Source organism: Pholcus phalangioides, unplaced genomic scaffold, assembly GCF_987345545.1.
Source record: "Pholcus phalangioides strain wild (caught in Gottingen) unplaced genomic scaffold, Ppha-v1.0 ptg000009l_1, whole genome shotgun sequence".
Taxonomy (NCBI): domain Eukaryota; kingdom Metazoa; phylum Arthropoda; class Arachnida; order Araneae; family Pholcidae; genus Pholcus; species Pholcus phalangioides.
Window position 1 is genome coordinate 38,664,515 of NW_028301602.1, and position 18,338 is coordinate 38,682,852.

At 35.4% G+C, this 18,338-nt stretch overlaps 1 protein-coding gene across 1 annotated transcript in view; it reads left to right on the forward strand.

The window, feature by feature from the left end:
- Window positions 1-1,727: 1,727 nt before the first annotated feature.
- The window catches only part of LOC149083041 (uncharacterized), a 414,281-nt gene continuing 397,670 nt past the window's right edge, over window positions 1,728-18,338 (forward strand). Inside the window, exon 1 of the mRNA XM_089236141.1 lies at window positions 1,728-5,120. Within this exon, the coding sequence (XP_089092267.1) occupies window positions 4,061-5,120 (1,060 nt within the window). The 5' untranslated portion in view covers window positions 1,728-4,060. The remainder of the gene's footprint in view (window positions 5,121-18,338) is intronic.

Here is an 18,338-nt window from a genome sequence, read left to right on the forward strand (position 1 = left end):
TTCTATTTTAATCACTGCACAACCCCTTGCAACATGAATGACATACTGCAAGTGAGTACTACAAGAGTTATTTGGATACTTTTCCCAATTGGAAGTATGCCTCTAGGATCAACGATTCCAAAGTAAAATGGCATACGCCCTGTTGCCTATGCAGCCTGTATATATCTCTTCATTACATCACTGCTCAATTACACGGCCGTACGGATTCGATAATATTTTTCTGCTAATCGAAAATTTTTTTTTAGCACGATTTTTTTAGCTATTCGGAAACGACGTGGAACTGGTCGAATAAACCCTGACAGTGACTGTAGTCTCTTAGTCACAGGGAGAGGCCACAGAGGAATAAAACCGCCACATTTTGCAGTGTGCATGAGATTAGGACAAATATGACTTTTCTGCGTACATTCTTTGTTAGAAGTTCCTCAAAGTGTGTAATATTCACGGGAAGTTTCATCCTTAATATAGAAGAAAGGGGGGGGGGAAAGCGTTTCCGATTTTTTTTTGTTACAATAAATGCCGAATTTCGCTATAACCGAATATCTTTTGTATCATCGACACTACATTTTGACAATCACTTGCAAATCATTCGTTGTGGCGAGATTCTCGTTACGAGTCGTACTTTCTATAACAGTATTTTCCTGTATTCAAACTGCGTATTCGGCCTTTCAAAAACAAATGCTTCCTTTACTTAACCCTCTTACGGTCCATCCCCATGAAAACCATATTGGATATTTTTTTTAAATACGGATGTGAATGGGTGTCATCAACATATTTTTAATTGAAACAATACACCTACACAGCGATTTATTTAATTATAGTTAATTTTTCTAAATTGGCAAAAACGGTTAATAATAGTATATAAGAGTAAAATATAGTTTTCCTTAATTTTAATCTTATTTATAAACCGATAAAGTCTTGCTTAACAAAGTTGAATAATGTTTACCTTGAATTTTAAATCGAAACCCGTCCATTTTATGCGTTTTTATAAACCTCTGAACACGTAAAATTTCAGCAGCTCTCAAGAAATAACTGCAACAACTTTATCTAGATAAAGAAGTATCACATTCACATAGTGGTATATTGTACTCATGATAAGATGTACTTTCTGAAATGCCAAAAAAATCGAGAAAATAAGTAGGGAAAACGGGCTTTCTGACCATGCAATTGCTATGTATATTTAAATATACACAGGGTCACAAAGAGGGTTAATGAACATCTCTCCCTCTCTACTATTACTATTCATATTTTCCGAATAATAATGTGTAAAAATTCTTTGGAAAGTGATTCGAGCGAGTGGAGATGAATGATTGAACTTCCGAGACTTTTTGGGTGTTTTTTGTGCTCGAAAGCAGAATCAGTTGAAAAAAAAATCCAACGAAAACAAGACGAAGCAAATATTCTCTTCTCAATGCTTTCAATGAAGCCGTACATAAAAAAGTGCACTCACTCACTCACTCTCTCTTGGTTTTCTTCGCAAGTCCTGGAGCATCGCAGAAAACTGTAGCGGAACAACTTTCGAGCATGCGCCGTTCGGACCAACTCTTCGGGAAAACGGGAGTCTGCGAACACCCGCCGAAAAGATAGCAGATGTGAGCTTCCGGCTGAATGTGCAAGAGGAGGCCGTCCACTCAATTCCACACACAACAAATAACAGCGTTTTTAAACATCACACTCACACATACACGCGCGTGTTTTTCTCGAGGGGGGTAGGTCGGTTTCTTTTGTTGTTGTGTTTTTATGTGGCCATCGAAATGTCACCATCAGCGAAATGATGCTGATATACAAAAAACGTTGAGAAAAATTATATAATTCCGTGTTTGATATCATTTGTTTAAACTCCAAGTGACACAAAGAAAAGTGTTTGTGCGTGAAGATCATTCAAATGCTTGTTATCAAATGAGAAGTGTGAATAATGGATATATTATATTTCTCTGATTCAACTCTGAATGGATTTTCTTGGAATATCATCTGGAAGTTCGATGATTTTTTTCGACCGTTTGTGACCATTAAAGTTGTCTCATAAACTCATATGAGGATATAAAAGTGAAATACATCGTTTTTGGATACAGGAATTTCGAAACATTAGTAGACGTCGCCGATTTATGAATGGATTTGCGCACGTGTTGATTCATCGTAAGTACCAGAAAACAATGCTTAATTTAAATTTTACTGAAAAAAATATATCAGATCAGTGGAATTCATTTATATACTCTTTCAAGTTTTTAACGAAACTCTGAAAATATTCGGATGCATTTAATCGAAGAACTTCACACGTCGCTGCAGATTATCAGTGAATTATCAAGAGAATTTTTCCTTGGCTATAGTGCTAAAACATCCCCTTGAATAGTTAGGAAAATTTCTAAGAGAGAAATTAATAACGCATCATTAATAATTGACTATTATTACTGTTATTGGTTTGTTGATGATGTAAAAACACCAGTACGGTGTGGAAGAAAGTAGCTTCTTGTGAAGCAATTATATGAATTTTACTTTTGATCAAAAATTAATCTTCGGATATTGAAAAACTATTCAAGGCATATCAGTATATATATATATATCCAAAAATTTATATCAAAAATTCCAATGCGATATCCTTGTTCCCTTAGAGATAGCAAATGCCGTATTTTCCCCTCAAGAGGACTAAACTTTACAGAAACTGATGGTGGTCAAAATATTGCCGAGCTTCAAAAATGTTAAAGTTCATCCAACATTCGATTGGAATTTGCTACATTTTACAATAACATCATCCATCTTATAGGGGACTTCCAGAAATTACTATTATACATTCATACATATTCTGTCAAGAAAAGTTCCAATTTTACTTCGTGTCTGTGATTTACGCAGATGTACATTCCTGAGGATTGTTAATATTATATTAAATGCACCATCCCTCGAGCTATACTCACAATTTCATCACTGAGCTATATATATTTATTACATAATATTGAAGGAAAATTTACCCGCATTATATATATATATATACATATATTGAAATATTTGCAACTGTTATGCCATTGTTAAAGATTTTATCGCTTTGTGGTTATATAAGGACACGACTCGAACTCACCGTATCTCAATAGAATTATCTCATCGATGGAAGAAGATAGTGAAGAAACTTATTCAAATTTTTCAACATTTTCTTTCAAGTTATTCATTATTTTTACATAGACAGGAACTAAGGGGGTGAGAAAAGTGCCAAAACGTCTTCGTTGTAGTTCGTGAATAGCTCATTTTTCTCCCATTTTCCTTACTACATTCGAGATTTGTTCTTTTTCTTTCATTCGAGGAGGTTGTGCTGTTTTATCAATGAATATACTGTTTTAATATAGCCTGCTTTGTGAGTAATATATATAAATACATATATTAAATATATAAATGATATCTTTCTCACTCGCATATATATATATTTGGGAACAAGGTTTACATAGTTGCAATAAATTCGGCTGATAGATCATTTCGTCTAGCTTGCTGCAATACGTAGTTTTCTATGACTATTTATATACCAAGCTTTTTTCCCATGACATTTTCGTGCAAGTAAACAAAACGGGATCATTCTTTAGAGCTGTATAGTTGCAAGTTTCATTACTGAAAGCGAGATTTCGTAGAGAGATATCATATATAGAAATCGAAGAAGCCCAAAGAAGTCGATAACGGGAGTGTGGATAGTCTTTGAAATATAGATATAGCAGATATTTTCATTTTCATCTTCAGAAAGAACTTTGAGAAAAGATTTGAACCAGTTCAAGAACACCTGAATAAATTTCAGGATACTATCAAGTCATGGATAAATCTAATAAACGTCAATATTGGTGAATATACGTCCAGTTTATACAGAGTGATTCAAGTTTTTTCATTTGAAAATGCGTTTTGAATGCATGTTTTTAAGCCTGCGGAAATAAGGGAGTATACCTGAATCTCACCGAACGGCCAAAAAGTGTTTTCATTATCAAGAAACACGGGCATCTGATAAATATATAATTGCTCTACTGTCATAAGCTATTTTTTGCCGATTGTTTTTCGAAGCAATTTCCTGTACGTAAGGATAGAGTTATCAAGGGTGATGGATGAGCCACAGCCTGGTCCAAGCAATATAAAAATTCCACTTCTGGTGAAGCAGGATGTCGACTGCGAGAAAGAGACGATACCGTACGTGGATAGCTCCGAATCTCCTTCAGATTGTTCGGAGAAGAAACGCCTGGAAAACCAGTTGCACGAAGGTATAATACTCCTGATAACCAGCGACACGGAGAGCCAGAAATCTCCTAACGGATCTGTGAAACAGCATCCCTTGTCCGATTTCTACTTGCTGCCGTTTGATGAGGAGGAGGCGGCATCAAGACGTCGACATTCCCTACAAGACAGGACCTCTAAGAAGCGTCACCACAGTTCCGAGAAGCAGGTCTCCTGTCCCGACAGCGACATGCAGATTAGAGTTGACCGCAGGAGGTCGAGCAGTTCCTTGGGAAGGAGGTCGGAGCAGAACATACCCTCGATAAGCCACGGTAAAGACAGGCTCACCCCGACTTCATTTTATTCCAACGGCAGCAACAGTCGCAGGGCCAGCAACTGCAGCCTGTCCCACTCGCGCCGCGCCTCGACGTGCAGCACGGGTCACAAGAGACGGGCCAGCAGCTGCAGCGTCAGCCACAGCAGGCGTTCCAGCAATTGCAGCGGAACGCACAGTCGCAGGTCTAGCAACTGCAGCCGCCGTTCAAGTAACTGCAGCGGCAGCCACAGCCGCAGGTCAAGCAACTGCAGTCGTAGGTCATCCAGGGCTGATTCAGACGAGGATTCCATATTGCACCACCACCACCACCGGCACCACCATCACCACCGAGGCTCGCACTGCAGCATCGACCACCAGGATCTGCTGAACAAGCAACGAAGGAGCCCCAGCAGCGGATCGGTCCTGTCCCAAGAGCAGCACAGGAGGGCCTCGAGGTTGTCGTTGCCAATCCAGAAGACGGCCAGCGAAGAAGAACTCGAAGCCGGTGGGATACCAGCCAAGCACAGGCGAATAATCATTATGATAATCGGATCTGTTTCCGTCTTCATTCTGGTCATGTCTGTCGTTCTGATCGCTGTATCTCTCACGCTGTCTCCGACCATCGACGATCTGGGTAAGTCACAGAATTTTTTTACCAGTCTCTATTTTGTATATATACGTATATATATGTTTCACAGGCTTGATTTTAACATTCTGTGTTGCTCCAAATTTATTTCATCTTCACAGAAGGCTTGAAATAATTTTTTCTACGTTAAAATCCCTTAAATAAGGGAGTCTTTAGAAGAAACATTCAAGTTCAAGGAAAATTTTGAAGTTAACTTTACATGTTCAAGTGAACTCAAGTTATACCAATATAGGAGCCGTATTCACCGACATAGTTTAAACTGTAGTGTCACAATATTTGGATAAGAGATCAACATAGATTGGTTAAAAACCTGAATTTAAACAATCTGTGTCGATCGCTTATCAAAAAATTGTGACTATAGTTTAAACCATGTCGGTGAATACCGCCCTACGTTGTTCCAGAAAAATTCTGAATTCCCACACATGTTCTAAGATTTGCCTAAAAACTGCATGAAATATGCATGGTTCGGAGCAGTGTTATTTAATCTGTGTTTTGCGGACTTCCACGGATCCACTTGTACTTCCCATTTTTTCAGTCTGCGGCAATTTCATTTACGTTCATTAGATATATGATGCATTCGGCTGTAAAGTAGCCAAGTGTCTTGAAGTAACAAGTAATAACTTGTTACTTCAATTTTTATACGAAAATTAATTTAATTCGTTTTCGATGACTTTATGGGTGGAAGGAGCTGGACGAGGACTTTCGCTACAGGGTGGTCGCGACATCAAATAGATTGGGAAACATTAGTCAACAGATCCTTTTGAAATAATATCCATGTTTAAGGGAACATTTGAAGTAATATCCATGTTTAAGGGAACACATTACACTATAAAAGTTTAATAAAAGTTCTTTTACAAAACTTGAAAGAAAAAGAACCAATAAGCATATTGTTTATATTTGTTCAAATGTAACCGATGCACTAATTGGTTGTGTTTTTCAAGTTTTATAAACGAACTAAAACTATTATAGTGTAATGCCGGCCTAAGGGAACATTTGAAGAGTAATACCAATGTATAAGGGAAAATTTGAAGAGTAATACCAATGTATAAGGGAAAATTTGAAGAGCAATACCAATGTAAAAGGGAACATTTGAAGAGTAATACCAATGTATAAGGGAGCATTTGAAGAGTAATCCCAATGTATAAGGAGCATTTGAAGAGTAATACCCATGTATAAGGGAACATTTGAAATGATACCAATTCATCTAAAACATGAATAATGTTTAACTATTTGCAAGGCACTACTATTTCTCGCGGAAAACATGGGGGGTCCCGCGGATCCCCGGTTGAGAAATGTTAGATATTGAAAATTTTCTCATTTTGATGTATGAATTTATAACCTAAGATGTGTGACTTCAGTAAATAAATTCTAAGTCCATACTGTTCCCAAGAATAAACCCAAACCTAACGTATTAACAATCGCTGATAAGGCTAAGACAAATAACATTGAAATCCCTGGACGTACTAATTGGGATCCGGCGGTACGAACTCGTCTCTTAGGGTTAATTACAAACGTTCATTAAAATCTTTTATCCCCTGGTGATTGAAGATCGATCGAGTGGATTGAAAGATGGCGATGGCCACAGAAACAAACGTACAAGAATACAAAAAAAACTTGTAATTACTTTATAATAGTTACTAAAAGTACATGATTGGAATTTAGGATAATATACGGATTAAAACGACGAGTTTTGTAAAATATTGTGTTTCCGAAAAATTTTAGGATTACGGTGACTTAAAAGGAGAATTTACGATTTATCTAGAATTTGCCAATCACGTTTGTACGTATGCGATTTCGTCGGCTACTACAGTGAACTGCGCCCGTATTACGCGGAATTGCTCTTTTGGAATAAAATGAAGTCTCCCAGAGGATGAGTAATTAATGTATTTCCACGTTGTACGTGGCCCTTCTCTTTATCAGTAAGCATTAGCACATCTGTATAAATTATGCATGGATCTTCATATTGGTGAATGAGGGCTGTTTTACATGAGTGAGCTTCGAGACAACAACGACTTTCGAGATTTTCGTAGTTTAATGTTTATGTATACATATACATCCATTTTACTAGGACCAACATACATATGCATGATGAGGATGATGATGATAATAATACGCGTGTTCTTACTTATGAGTTCCTGTGGAATATGATACATAAATTTCACCATGGTGAGACAGTACTTATTTTGGAGGATCATAATTTTTAGTAGCGTAAGCTACATGTTAGGTATGATGGGACATCTTGGGATCCCGTTTCTTATGTCACTGGTTTTGCGCTTTTTATTTTTGCATGTGTAGTTCGGACAACAGTCTCAAAACTACATTTGCAAAACTAAAAATGTTTTTTGAATCCATGAATCCCAGAATGCTTACATACAGTCGAACTTGTTTAATTCGAAATTCAAAATCATTGTAAAAAAGTTTGAATGTCCAAAATTCGAATTATCCGATTAATCTATTCAGGATCCGTAAAATAACTATGAATGTAAACTTATCAACATTCACATAGGATAACAATTATCACTTATGGAAATTTTATTCTCAATTACAGAGCTATTCCCCAAATTTGAATAATTTGTAGCTATAATAATTGATGCCACTACATTACCAAAATATAACGAATGCAACTACTTCATCGCACATACACTTCGTAAATCCTCTGCGGAACTTCTAATGAATTGAAGCGTGTCGTTATGTGCCGTGTATGTGTTCTGCCCCCAACGAAAGGTTAAGACCCATGGCGTTTCGGGGCTAAATACCAAAGCCTCCCGGTAAAAATCCTTAGTACTGGTTCCCGTAGGTGTCTGCTTCATTCACAAGAATGACATAGTATCTCCCTTGAACGTAGAGACTATCACTTCTTCCACCTTCATAGAAAATCTTTCACAAAATAGGCAGAATTGCGGACAAATACCGGTTCTTTCCGTGGACTCTGTTGTTTAAAGCCACGGTATCGCGCGGATGACCATTTGGAAACATGTTCTCTTTGGTTTTTTGCTATGAAACTCTACACACCTCTGGTCCCTCCCACCACAGAAAAGCATCCTACTACCATTTCACCTCTGAAGAGGTGACTTTCTGAGAAGCAAGGACCGTAACCAGGAGGAGTCAGGACCATTTTTGTACCTCTTCTCCTCAGTAAAAGTCGATTTTTTTAACTGTGTTTTTTTTTTATTTCACCCAAAACTCGCTGCCCTCTGAAGATTGCCACCCAGGGGCGACTTCCCACTTCGAACTACAAACAATATTATCATTTTATCCATGTAGATGTGGCTGTCTGTATCGGAATATTAATTATTGTATAACCTGGCCGTGCATTTGTGAAATTTCCATGCATGGTTGCAATCAGGTGCTGCTGCCTATCTTTTAATGACAAAACTAAAATTAACCAATATTGTTACGAGTGAAACTTTTAAATGTTGTTACTCCCTGTGGTGATACTGTATATATTTATTTTCTAGTACCGGCAGGCACTATGGCTAAAAATTATGGATTTCGATGAGAATAACCTTGAGCACTAATGATAGCTAACATTTTCTGTATAGCTATTTATTCCTGACTATCACAAAAATAATAATTTTTTATCTCATAATTACCATGCCATACAAAACGAAAAACGTAGATGTCTTAATGGGTAGAAATCTCTAGACCCTAATTTTTTTTTGTTTTAAATCAGATTGAGTAGAAATTGTTTCCTTCAAAGACAACAATATATAAATATACAACGAAGTTGTTTGACAAGCAATCGCTAGTGAAAGCTTTTCTCAGAGGCCATAAAATCAAAATAATTTATTTCGTCCTTTTTCCCGAAAACTTTACATAGAGCTTATACAAATAGGTATGAGCTCAGTTTTTCGGTTTTAACAGAAATAGCACTTTTCTCGCCCATAATGTAACTGCTACGATGTTTCCAGAATAACACTCACTCTCCCTTTTTTTCTTTCTGGAAATCGTTTACAAAATCAGCTCGAAAAAGGCTCAGCAAAAAATGACTACGTGCTTTCAAAAAAAAAAAAGAGTGAGTTTTTCTTTTTGAAATCGGACATTGCTAAATATTGAAGAGTTTTCTCTCGCTCGCGTTTGTTCATGAATCACGAGAGAGAGAGCTACTGTGTTTCTCTCTACAAAACGAGGCTTGTTTGCATTTGCTCTTTGCTCCAGCTCCAAAACGTATTCTAAACAATTCTCAAACATTTTCTGGCTCTATAACCTCTCGTTTGTTTACTCTCCAGCATACAGCTCTTTTATTCATGATTTGTTTTTCTCCCAATTTCTTCATCGCCTGTGAAAGGGTTTCGTAAAGCTTTATGTGTTTGCGATTCCCATTACTATGATAAGAAAATGGACAAATGAAATGAGATATACAGACCGTACATATAAATTTAGTATACCTCATAAAATGCCAATCGTTAAAATAAGACTGCTAATAACTTTTCTAATAATCAGTATTATCGACAGGAATTTCGTTTAAGATAATTCCATACAAATTTCATAACCATTGAATATTATTCAAATTGTTTCGTGCCGAACGTATTACGAAATATAGTAGGAGATCTCTCACATTCGAAACAAAAGTCCGAACTCATTTCAGATAAGAATAATTTCTGTTGTAAGTAAACGTCTCCATGTAGCTATAAAAATAGGGAATAAAGGATGGGAAGAGCTTTGGAGCTGATAAATGTCTTTGAAAAAAGACGGCTATAAACCTTTCAGACCTTATACCCACAAATGTGGGAATTGCTTTTTCCCTACTTAACTGAAAAATGTTGAATGAGATGAATGATTGCTTCTAGTTATGAAGCTCAAAACTTCGATATCCGCAATTGTGCATGTCAGGACTAAATTCCGTTTTTATGACAAACGTGTTTGAGCTATTTTTGAACTTCCTGATCATTTTAAAGCAGTATTCGATGCTAACTGATATATTTCATTTTTAAATTAATGAATGGTTTTTGTATTCGAAGTTTGAAAACAGTTATTTGTAGTTCACGAATACATAGCGTTTGATTCAAAAGACGTGTGCTTGAACAATAAGAACTTGACGCAATACACATACATTTTTTTTCAGGTACTGTGTTTAGGATACCCATAGTCATGGACTATAAAATATTCCAGAACATAACAATACTGGCAGGGAAAGTAAATTTTGGCCACTGGATCATTATAGATGATCTCAAATTCACCAAGTGTTGTAGACAGATTACTTAATGCCCCTTGTCGAATTTCACTTGCGTACCGTTGATCCTAGAGGCATACTTCCAATTAGAAAATGTATCCAAATAACGTTAGTACTCACATATGGGATTCATCTTCCAAGGGGTTTTGTACACACAAAGGTATTTAATAGGTATTTAAATATAAAAATAGCCTTTTTATACGGACACTCCGTTCTCGAAAACCCTCTTAGGAAGTTGTTGTCATATCTCTCCCGAGGCCACCAAAAACATTCCACATTTCTAAGTGCAGTATTACCTGACATATTTGAATTCAAAAAAATCGAAGAGAAGTTGGAAATGAATAGCATAAACGAGGGAAGGAAGAGTTGTCCGTTATTTTATGCTGTTCTTTCCCAAGCTTTCTCCGTTTTTGAAGTTCAAGAATCTCAATATATATGCTGTACTTATAGAACTTATTCACTTTTTTTGTTGGCCTCAGGAGAGATAAGGCAACAACATTCTGATTATGTTTTTGAGGAGAAGGTGTCCGTATAAAATGTTTTTTTTTCATAATTTAATAACTATACAGCCCCCTTGCGAAATAAATGACGTGCTTGAAGTCGGCACGTTATTTAGATACATTTTATAATTGGAAAAATTGCGTCTATGATCAACGGTTCGCCAGTAAAATGCGACAAGGCGAATTATGAAATCACTTTGTATATCTTTAAGAAATTATTTCTTACAAATACATTTTTAAAATAGTTACGTTTCTTTCAATCTCTCAGAAAAAAAACTGTTCATAATACTCAGCGATATACGATCAAAAATAAGAAATCCTTATGTTTTTTTTGGATGTGGCGCAGGAAAATACGGTACATAACTGTCTTCTGGACTTGTTAGATGCTCTTGAGTGTACTATAAATTATAAAAAAAATTCCTGTCTTTTTTTTTATTCGAACAAAATATAAAATTCTGCTACAGACCAACCCGTAGTGCAACCACACACATTACATGTGAATATTTCATATAATATCTAAGGACCACCTTGATTATTAATAATACTCTGGGAAGAGATTTGCATAACTAACGAAGATACGTAGACTACTGTAAGCAAGTCACACGCACTGTCGACATGTAGTACACATCTTTGGATATGCATACAGTACACAGTGTACATTAAAAATTATTTTGATTGCTCTGGATATACGTAAGATACTTCAGATATTAGGGGGTTCATTGTAACTGATTTTGTTTTCTCTAACTAATGAACTAAGTCGCACACCGTTAAAACAGCAATAAAAGCTAAACAACTGTAGAGACCCGTTTAGCAACAACCTTTGTCTTTGTCACTGATCATCAATTTTGTCACAACAACAATGACCACTTTGAAAGGTTCCTGATCGCGTGTATATAAACGTACAACGCATCAACCATATTCACGTGCGGGTCATCCTATGTTATGGTGTGGAAAATATGATTCTCCATTCGTGATCTTGTTGGGGATCGCAATCAATCAACTTAACCAGTTACCGTCTCAAAATCATCGCTTCACGTTGTTCACGAGATGAGATGCAAATAATCAATCAGAACTCACACACACACGCCGCACAACGTCCGTCCCAAACCAAACATGTTCCGAACGTGTTCAGGCTTCAACACGCTGATGTAAATGAATCGTCGAATTTCTACAGTTAACGTGATTGGAACTTGTTCCTGTGGCACACGATGCAACGTGTCATTCACGTTCTCCTCACGAATATATTACGTGTAATTTATTCTGCGATAACACAGATGTTCTTGTGTTAACGCGTCCGAATTACGTACATTCCATGCGATGTAAATTCCAGCGAGTTTACAAACCTACAATTTTACTTCAAACTAGGCGTAAAAACAACTCCAAACCTAAGAAAACTATTAATTAGCTTCTCTTTATTAAAATAATTGACTAAGATGACCTTCCAACGCGAAATCGCTGTAGAAATTACTGCCAGTAAAATTTACGGAAAGGATTCATCAGCTCTCTATTCTTTGATACCCGCAATGCTCAGTGGTATTACACTCAGTAGATAGATTAAAAAATCGAAGAGAAGTTGTAAATGAGTAGCATAAACGAGGGAAGGAAGAGTTGTCCGCTATTTTATGCTGTTGTTTCCCAAGCTTTCTCCGTTTTTGAAGTTCAAGAATCTCAGTATATATGCTGTACTTATAGAACTTACTTCACTTTTTTTGTTGGCCTCAGGAGAGATAAGGCAACAACATTCTGATTATGTTTTTGAGGAGAAGGTGTCCGTATAAAATGTTTTTTTTTTCATAATTTAATAACTATACAGCCCCCTTGCGAAATAAATGACGTGCTTGAAGTCTGCACGTTATTTAGATACATTTTATAATTGGAAAAATTGTGTCTATGATCAACGGTTCGCCAGTAAAATGCGACAAGGCGAATAATGAAATCACTTTGTATATCTTTAAGAAGTTATTTCTTACAAATAAATTTTTAAAATAGTTACGTTCCTTTCAATCTCTCAGAAAAAAAACTGTTCATAATACTCACCACACTACCAGTCTTTCGATGAATCTTAGATTACTTCAAGTCAGATTTCATTGGGCCAACCCAAACGATCCAATTACCTAATTACGTATTAATTGGAATATAATTTTGATTGATTATTCTACCAATTCTGTTTGATTAAATGGAAAAATTGTCTTTATTCTTGCTCATCCAAAAATAATCTTCATTTGAAAAAACTCATCCAAAAGAAAAAAATTTAATAATTTAATTTATATAATTTATTTATGCTTTTATAAACGTTTCTTTCTGCAGTGAACGTATGGGCTGAGATACGGGGCAGGGGGAGGGTAATTGAGGAGCAATGCCCGTCCACCTCCCCAGCGTCAAAATTAAAGCCGACGGATCTAATGTATTTTCGTATGTATGTATTGACATCATCCTCATCATGCCCCCCTCCCCAGACTTTCAAGTCCATCACCGCCTGTGAGTGAAAGCGTTATTCGCTAAAATGAGGCAATTCATCTTCTCCGATGGTTAAATTGGTCTGGAAATATCCCTAAAGTGGATTATAATTCGTATTCCTCTCAATGTTAATGAACTTTGATTTTTATCTCTGAGTTGAATACTAAATACGTTACGATAAAAAAAGGTATCATCGTATATTTCAAATACTTGAACGGAATCTGTAGAATTTCTTCGAAAATTGTTATATGCGTATGAAATATGTAGTATCTGTTCTTCATCTGTGTACGCAAATATTAGTTCCTATGGGATCGTTGCGATGAGTGAGTGGTTGCAAGGAATCGTATAGTTTAGAATTGAAAAAAAAATTAACTTTTTATACAGACACCTTGCCTGAGAGATCCAATTTTTGTGTCCCTGTCTCTCCCGAGGCTAACAAAACAACTTCCACGTTTTTAAGTGCAATTTCCGCAGACATATTAGAAAACAATACTCGGGAAGTTGAGAAAAAACAGTTATCCTTTAGATTTTGTTGTTGTTTTTCCTAACTTTCCTCTGATCGTGGAAATCAAATTGCACTTAGGAACGTGGATTATTTTTTCTTTGGCATCAGGAGAGACCGGGCAACAACTTTCTAATTGAGTTTCTCAGGGCGACGTGTCCGTAAAAATTTTTTATTTTTTATTTTAATAACTATACAATCCCTTGCATCAATAATGACGTATATGAGTTCCACGCGGTATTTGGACAATTTTTCTAATTGGAGTATGCGTCTAGGATGAACGGTTCGCTAGTAAAATGTAGCAAGGAGAATTAAGTAATCGCCCTGTATATGTCATTTTATTCAAAAATATTTTAATTTTTTTCTCATTTCCTAATCATACAATGCAGGTTTTTTTATTTTGAGCTGATAATGTTTTCCATTAATTAGTTAAGCCTATAGAAAGCAGGGAAAAATATTGAAAAAATAATTTCAAATTGTACTCCTTATACAGGGTCTTAAAAAGGACATAGGACGTAAACTCGCATATAAAATAAATGCATTGAAGTATTATTACTTTCCAAATACATAACTACCTAGAAAATAATTGGGTCGCAAACTTCAACGTAAAAAAAGGGCAAATAAATTATTTCGACCCTACAGTGCATGATTTTCTTTTTTGACAGGTTTTACAGAAGATCTACATTTCTGTTTTTAATTGAGGAGTCTTACTGCCATCTATCAATGGCTTTCGAATGAAAATGAAGAATGGATATAATGGAAGTCTCAAATATGAAATTGCCAATTGACAACGGTAAAAGAAACATGTTTAAAGTAGATGTTGCCGATCGGCAACAGTGCACTGTAGGGTTAAAAGGAGTGGAATGAAATAATGGCTTCAGCCACCTCGTTGGACATTTTTTTATTGTGGCCTTGTATTTGTGTATATATATAGGGAGAGATAGATGATTCGTATTAATCAAACAGTGACTTAGCTGAATAGATGAAGTCACTGACATCTTGTTTGATTTGAAATCGGACAAAAAATGCTAATCCCTTCGAAAGAGTGTCATTGACGGTTTGTTCCAGATTTAGTTTCTGCTCATTATTGGTATTCGATACCAACTTGTCGCCACGCAGCCCACCATTATTAACATTCCCGCTGTCTGCACGAACGAACAAGTAGCGAAAACAAATAAATGAGAAGACAAAAAAAGTAACATAACACACGCACACAAATTCTTTCCTGGTCACACATGCAAATAAATATGCGGTAGAAAAATAAATGTACAATACCAGATTTTTTTACCTCACTGTATTTGGATAAGAGTGATGGGGTATTAGAATTGATTCATCAATAGCAATCTAGAACCGACTTGATTCAGTTTGCCTTTAATTATGCTCGACACTGCGAAAGTTTAGCACTTTATTCTGAATAAGAGTTTAGTGTATTCACACCTTTGAAAAGGGAGCAAGCGTCTGACTGTGCAGGTCTGAGTTCTGGCACGGATATTTACTAACACTAACAAATTCCCTGGACAGATTTCTTGGGAATACGTCAAGATCAAGTTATTATTTTAAAAAACAATTTTTTTTTACTTTTGTGTTTTTGTGGTCGGGAAAACAGTAAATTTTCATTCCGAGAAATTTAGAGAAAGTCTATCTGAACTCAATTCAGACCATCCCGGATAATACCTTTGCACTGGTTTTTTTTGTTATAAATTTAATTTTGACAAAAGGCCTTGTTGGTGGTGCAAATGGCGGAATTATGAAAATATTGTACTTTAGATTTTTCATACTGCAGTGAAATCTGTTGCAAAATATTTGCAACGAATTTTTAAATCTTGTGTGACAGAAAGTTGACTTGTTTGTTATTGCATTTTTGTAGCCAAAAAAGGCACCAGAAAATTTAAAATATTATCTATTACATCCGATTAAAGTTATAATAGGCATAGATATGAAGAGGCTATCAGCGGCACTCAGCGAGGAACCTCGTTGCACCAGTCAAGGTTTCAAGGTTGTTTTTTCAAGCGCAAAGCAGTAAACAACGCATTTACATCCCCATCCATTATTTTTTATAGTCATAATTTCAAATGGAACGTCAGTTTTGGGAAACCCAATACATATCGTCTTACAATACTTTCCGTGCACCAATGCGTTTGAAACTGATCAGAGATCATGAGGTACATGCATGGTATAACAGTAGTACTCACAATATTTCAAAAGGAATTTGGGCAATATTTATTGTACATCGATGGTAGAGAATGGGTCCCTCCCACTAGAGCATTAATGTAGAATACCGGAAAGAATCCGGTTAATTTTCTCGTGAACTTTTCAAAATTCAGAACTTTTAAACACGCAAATCCTATGACGCTTCTCTCAGAAATGATGGCATGTCCTTCTATCTACATTTATGGAAGTGTTTTATTTAAAACAGTTTATATTTTATACTAAAAAAATAAATAAATATTCATTCCTATCACTAATATACTTCCACCGCTACATAATTTTTGAACGATACCCTTCCCTGCACATTGTAAATGAGACAACATTCAAGGCATTCAAAACTGTTTCTCCAAAGAAAAAGAAACATTGCTAGGTAAATACACGATACAGCGTTCCGAACGTGATAAATGCCTCGAAGTAATATTACCAAGCGATAGAAAAATAAAAAATATATATATATATTAGTGAAGTGACAAAAATAAAATCAATCGATGGAGAAGAGAATAAAAAAAGGATAAAAATAGATGTCTTAGAATGTTCAGGATTCAATATCTGAATATAAGAAAAGAAGTTGTTTTTCTAAGACGGCGTTCGTTCAAAATAGGATGTGATGCATGAAAATATCATTTTTACAACAGAATGGTTCTCCTGGTCTTTTTTTTTTTGAAATATATTCCACTCTTTTTTAATAAGACTTGAGAGAGATATTTTTCTACTTTTCCGGGATCAAATGCTGAAGAGTACAAGTACATAATCTGGTCTGTTTCTGAAGAAAAAAAAAATACATATATTGCTTTTCCCAAAAGAAAAAAAACCAGATTGTTATGTATTCGAGAAGAATCTGGTACAGGATACGCATTCTGTATGATTTCCGCTTCAGATAGCTTCAACAGCTTGCGTCTTTGTTGTCGACAGGGTATGGGAAATTCTTCCGAATAACGACTAACTCTTCTTTTAGTATTATGTATTTTAGTATTTTCCTTCATATATATATATCATAGTATATGTTATAAACAGCATGAATAAATCTCTTATAAAATCCTAAACCCTCTATGGTTCACCCCATAAAAACGGTATTGATTGTTTTTTTATACAACAAGATTTAAAAAAAAATTACTTTATTAAATATATTTGCATTATTTTAATTTAAAAAAGTGATTTCCGCATATTTTCAATGAAAATAATGCATCAACAGAGCAATTTAATTAATTAGAAAGGATTTTTTAATTAGCTAAAATGGTTAATTCGCGATGAAATATATAGTTTGCGTTTGATTTAATAATATCTATAAACAAATAATATCGTGCTTAACAAACTTGAATAGTTTTTACATAGAATTATATTTCCGATCCCCTCAATTTGGTGCAATTTTATGAATCTCTGAACACGTAAAATTTCAGCAACTCTCAAAAAAATGACCCTAACAAGAAATCAACTTCTTGTAAAAAAAAAAAAGTATTACTCATATATAGGGTGCATAGGAAAGTCTTGTATAAAGGACTCACAAACCATTGATCTTAGACGTTCAATTAGAAAAAGACTCGAAAAAACGTGTAGACTTCCACTGATGTTGCAAAGGGTTGTACAGTTATTGCAATTAGAAAAATACTTTTTATTTGGCCACCTTGTCCGGTAAAACCCAATTGGAAATTTGTTTCTGTCTCACATAACAACAACAAAATCTCTATGTTTTTAAGAGCAATATTCACGTAGATATTTGAATTCGAAAATCGCTGAAAATGAACGAAAGAACTACAACTAACACAGACAAGCTTATTTTACGCTTTATATGCCCCGTTCTCTCAATCATTTTCAGATGACGTCAACACGTTATTTGGATAGTTTTCCTGAATTGAAAGCATACGTCTAGAATCAACGCTTCGCGAGTTATTCAAGAATAAACGGACTTTCCTATTCACCCTGTAGAGCCGAACTGGAATGTATTGAAATGATACTGTAAAATATTTAAAAAAAAATTAGAAAAGAAAATTGTAATATATGTTTTTTGATCATGCATTTCCCATGCATATTCAAATATATACGGAATCGTTGAGGGTTAAAAATATTTTATCATTATTTCTTTCTATACTGTCCCCCATGGTAAGGTGACCAGAAAAGATACCCGAGGAGTCGGGACAAATTCCAGAATTCCTGATTTAAAGCCGGGATAAAAATCGAAATCCATTCATAAAAACCGGACATTTTAGAAACCCTTTTTTGACAGGGCATTATTACAGTATGAAATTTCAAACTTACAATGCATTGCGAAAATATTATCACACTGCTTCTATAACACAAATGTGCCAAAATGAGTAAAACATCAAGGTAAGGCTATGAATATCGGACGTCCCGTATATACGGGATTGAAG